This window comes from Cyprinodon variegatus, unplaced genomic scaffold, assembly GCF_000732505.1.
Source record: "Cyprinodon variegatus isolate N-32 unplaced genomic scaffold, C_variegatus-1.0 Scaffold3767, whole genome shotgun sequence".
Taxonomy (NCBI): Eukaryota; Metazoa; Chordata; class Actinopteri; order Cyprinodontiformes; family Cyprinodontidae; genus Cyprinodon; species Cyprinodon variegatus.
In genome coordinates, this window is record NW_015154220.1 from 1 (window position 1) to 5,043 (window position 5,043).

General features: G+C 37.3%; 1 protein-coding gene across 1 annotated transcript; it reads left to right on the forward strand.

The window, feature by feature from the left end:
* Positions 1–922: 922 nt before the first annotated feature.
* LOC107081265 (RING finger protein 207-like) lies at positions 923–4,835 on the forward strand (the record flags this gene model as incomplete). Its single annotated transcript, XM_015369465.1, has 5 exons — positions 923–995; positions 1,310–1,378; positions 1,721–1,789; positions 2,102–2,208; positions 4,631–4,835. Coding segments are annotated over 5 exons (523 nt in total), but the record flags the coding sequence as incomplete, so codon positions are not given.
* Positions 4,836–5,043: the final 208 nt, after the last annotated feature.

Sequence of the window (5,043 nt, forward strand, 5' to 3'; positions counted from 1 at the left end):
CTTTATTTTTTCATCTGCATTTCTGCTTCATTGTAATATTGTCTTACTTTCACAAACTGAGGTGTTATGTTCATTTCTTTTTATTACACTTTGGTGCATTAAACTTGAAATTGATAAACAGTGTATTGTTTCCCCTGGAATAATCACTTTGCACCCGTCACAATGGTGTATTTGTTTTTATTTATCTTATGCAATGATTTTAACAGTAACTGTCAATTAAAAACCTTAAACCTGCCTGCAGAGACATATAGGTATTACATGATGAATATATTGCTTCCAAACTCCAGTAAAGATTAACATATTAAAGCAATTACATTTAAATATCTGTAGGAAGTGTTACAGTTTGATTAGGTGCTCCTTTTTTAGGAACTGACCAATGCATTGGACTAGTTTATCTTCCATGATTTAGATGTAATGACATATTTTAAACAGAGTGATATAGGATGCTTTTCTTGCGTATCATGACCATTCTTAAAAAAAAAATTGCACATTTTCATTACTTATGAGTGAATCCCAAACAATATATAAGATAACTTTCCCCTAGGTATTTTTTCTTTATTGGAGGCAATGTGTTTAAGTGTGCGTGACTAAATGAAGACAATTTTGAGATCCAGCAAAGTGCATCTCTGTCTGTATCCATCCCTCACTCTCTCTCTCTCTATTGCCTGGAAACCATCCAGTGGTTTGGGTTCCCAGAAGGATGTTAAAGGCTATTTATGTCATGCTTTGTGTGTCTGACACTGTGCCTTCATCCGTGTGTTTGTTACAGGAGAAGACAGATAGATTAGCTCCTGGAAATACAGATTGTTTTGTTTGTGGTCGCACCTCCTGAGCCGATTCCTCTGTGTACTGTGGCATGCATGAGTTTAAAGGTGTTGTCTTACATATTTTGAGGGGTTTTTGTTTGTGTGTGTGTTTGCAGTCAGCATGAGGAGAAGGAGAAAGCATTAAAGGAGCAACTGTCTCATCTTACTGCTTTGCTTCCAACACTTCAGGTGAAGGGAAGATCAAAATGCGAATGATGATGAAATACCGTACTAAAGGTCAAAAACTTCACAACCGTAGGAAGAGGGGCATATTTTATTTAGGTTCAAGCACCAGTGTAGAAATATAACACAATTTTGTAAAAGTATAGATAGATAGATAGATAGATAGATAGATAGATAGATAGATAGATAGATAGATAGATAGATAGATAGATAGATAGATAGATAGATAGATGTTAGGCTTACTTTTCCAGCTGGTTCTTTAAATTTTGCAGGTCTTAATACATTGAAGTATTCAATTTTTAACTCTGGTGTTTTTTTAGGTTCACCTGGTCACCTGCTCGGCTTTTCTTAGTTCAGCCAACAAGTTTGAATTTCTGGATATGGGCTATGTAAGTACACTAAATACAGTCTTGATTGGTTATAATTGCATTTTAATCTATTTTAAATTCTCTCCAAAATTGCAGTCATAAAAGATGCAATAAGTTACATATGATGAATTTGATGGAACACAGAAAAGTCCAAATAAGATGTTATAATTAAAGCATATTGGTTTTTGAGCTAGCAAGCCTGAAAGCAGAGAGACTTAGACGTTTTTTGACGAAGTGCTGTCTGCAATCGAAAGGTTACTTTATTTTTTGGCATTGAATCCATTCTTAAATTAAGGTTATCCATAATGCCTCAGTGGGGTGAAATAGGTCACTGAATCAAACCTGATGTTCTTGCTTGCACAGCAACTCATGGAAAGACTGAAGAGGATTGCAAAGCTCCCTCATCGCCTGCGGCCAGTGCAGAGCAGCAAAGTGAGTATCCTGCATAGCACTCATAAGGAGCTAAAAGGCATTGACAATGCTGGCACACTGAGTATTACAGAAAATAAGCGCCCTAAAAAAAAGAGGCTTTGTTTTCCTTGGCTAAGTTTTGAAATTTCTGCAGTTTATGATGATATAAAACCTTTCCTGCTGCCAACATTGTTATATTCAGAGTCAAAATGAAAGACAAAGTGCTTCAAAGAAAAGACTGCAATTCTTTGTTGTTGTGCATCATCTTTTATAATTTCTCTGTACTTTTGGAACTTTGTTGCTGGTTACTTATTTGGCTCTGCACTCCATCAGATCAACACTGAGTACAGGAGTGAGTTTGCTCGTTGTCTGGAGCCTCTTCTTCAGATAGGATCACGCCGCCCTCCTTCTGTTGCTGGTTCCACTAGTATGGTAACAAGGTAATAACTTTTCATTTCAATCTCTTTTCCTTTAAAGAAATGTTTTATTTCATAAACTTTCTTCTTTTCAGTTTGGGTCATTTGCACCTTTTGCATTCTTTGAAGAAAGACAAAAGCCTAGGCAGAAAATTTCGCACATGTAAAGCTTCCAAGTTTAAAATCCCCAAATGGTTTGCAAGTGCAGATGCAGCGGAAAGGAGGCGCCGGGCTGAATCCCACTATGCCAGTTATTTTGTCTGCCTCTCTGTAAGCTTTGTACTCTGATATGTTTACGTAATTCACCTTGTTAAATGGGGGCCTGGATTGGGGGGGGTGGCATTCCCAAATTAGAAAGTTCTGGACCTGTTGTGTCCAGATAACGTTCAGGTGATGGATGGATAAATAGTCACATCTACAGGTCATTGATGGAGATAAAAAGAAAAACAAAAAACATGCTGAGTTTGTTGTGCTGGAAACTTGAACTCTAAAGTAGTTGGGAACTATTCTCTAGGAGGAATTTGTTTTTGTGCCTGCTGTAGACAAACTCCCTTCACCGCCACTTTTTCCACATCACTGTCTCTCAACTATTCACAGGTCCTTAAGCTCACTCTCTAATGCCAGCATACTGACAACGTTTCTTTCCAACATGTTTAATGCCCCGCCAGCACAAGACGCAAAACCTGACAGGGATTGGTGTCCGGCCGCCTGAGACTATTTTTATCATAATTTCAAAGAACCGTCTAGGAATCAGCTGTAGGTTGGCACTCAGGAGCAGTTGGAGCGTTGATGTCACGGCTTTAGCACAGGATAGGTTTTAAATTGGCGTCAGCATTGTGAGGATGAAGTCTGGGTGTGTGAGGATGACTTGTATGACAGTGAGAGAAGGATATATGTTTTAAACAGGTCTGGTGTCACATTATTTCTGCACAGGGAAACCAGAGGAATAGGAACTTAATGGATTGGAGGTAAAGTTTTTTATTATGTTTTTTTTACTTTTAAAAAATTTGAAATCCAAATGTGGATGACAGGTGCATTTGCTTCAAACATTATCTCACTATGCATTTTCCTTATATATGCTGTAAATTAACATCTGGTAGGATGAAAGTTAAATAATGGGGCAGATTTAGTTGGTTTTGTTTTAGGAATGTGCTCTGATCCTAGAGACCTTTTTTTTAATTGTCATTCCCTTCTTATCTGATCATTTTCTCTAGATCCAATGAATCTGTGATGCAATGGCTTTTTCTCAGTGTGTGGCAATTNAAGTTAAATAATGGGGCAGATTTAGTTGGTTTTGTTTTAGGAATGTGCTCTGATCCTAGAGACCTTTTTTTTAATTGTCATTCCCTTCTTATCTGATCATTTTCTCTAGATCCAATGAATCTGTGACGCAATGGCTTTTTCTCAGTGTGTGGCAATTATAACTATATTAAAATCTACTTAAACTTTCTAATAGACATGTTTTAAAGTGTTTGCCAACGGTTTTTAAGCAATTTAAAACTCACATCTTAAAGCATATTCCGTACAGTCAGCAATGCAGGATGCAAACCAAGCAGGAGTTGATGGAAAGTCAGCTTGCTGTGAACATTTTTTTGTCATAATTTCTCTCTGAGGATCAGTGAAGTGCTGCAAGTAGGTTCATTTGACTAACCGATGTCTCTTTACTGCTGTCATCATTTTTAGCTGGCTGTGCTGGAATGAAAGCTAGATGCTGAGATGACAGTAAATGTTAAATAGAACCATTAACTTCTGAAAAAAATCAGCCTTTTTAAGGTTATTAGTTACCATGCAAGTAATGAAGCTGGGTCTGAGTGTTGCTGAGCTGAAGTTTAAGTTATATAAAGAATTTATTACAAAATGAAGATGATGAAACCTATTTTGAATATTAGCTGCTGGGTTTTGCTTTCTTTCTGGCTGTATGTTACACATAAATGTAAAAAAAGTTGTAAGAAGCCAGAAGGTTAACTGACATGCAGCCCAAGCAAACTGCCGAATATTAATTTTAGTTATTAAACCTTATGAAGCTTCCTCTGTACTCTTTCCTTACCTTTCGTTTGCAGTGAAATTAGTTATTATAATGCATACTGTAGCTCATATCTGGTAGGTGTTTTTTATGTATTTTGGTGTACTTTCTTATATTTTTTCTATATTCCATCCCTACTTTATCATCTGTTTTTTTTCTTTTTAGTTGTGTAGAATACAGATAATGTTTTATTTAGCATAACGCCTGAGAAAACACACATTTCAGCCAACATCAATACTTAAAATGTAAGAGTTTTGCTACGTATTAACTAGATAAGATGACTTTGGTTAACTACATAATATTGGAGTTCAAATTGCACCAATGCATATTAAATAAGACCAGCTGAGGTTATTAACTTAGAAACAAACTACAAATCTAGATGAGAGAAGAGGGTCAATAATGATTATTATCTGCTCTCTGCAGGCTCCAGTCCCCTCTCTCGTTACCTTGCCATTCTCCGTCTCTCAATGAGATGCCACTGGGTTCTGTGTTCGGGCGAAGGCCGACATCTCACAGGAACATATGCACAAAGGTCCTCCTGGCTGAGGGAAGGGAAACCCCTTTCACAGAGCACTGCCGCAACTACGAGAACGCCTACAGGGTGAGTGACGAGAGTGAACTTAACTAGTCGAATATACAACAGCTTGTTTAAAAGACGGCATTTTATATGAATGTGTTCCATAAAAAGGTTCATACTGTCAAAAGCTATTCTGGAGACTTCCAAACTGTCCGAAAAAGCCTTTAGAAATATGTCCTCCTTAAACATCATCCTTAATGATGGTTGTCAAGAGGGCCGGCCCAAGACACAAGTGAGCAAAACAGCTTCTTTTGGGCCC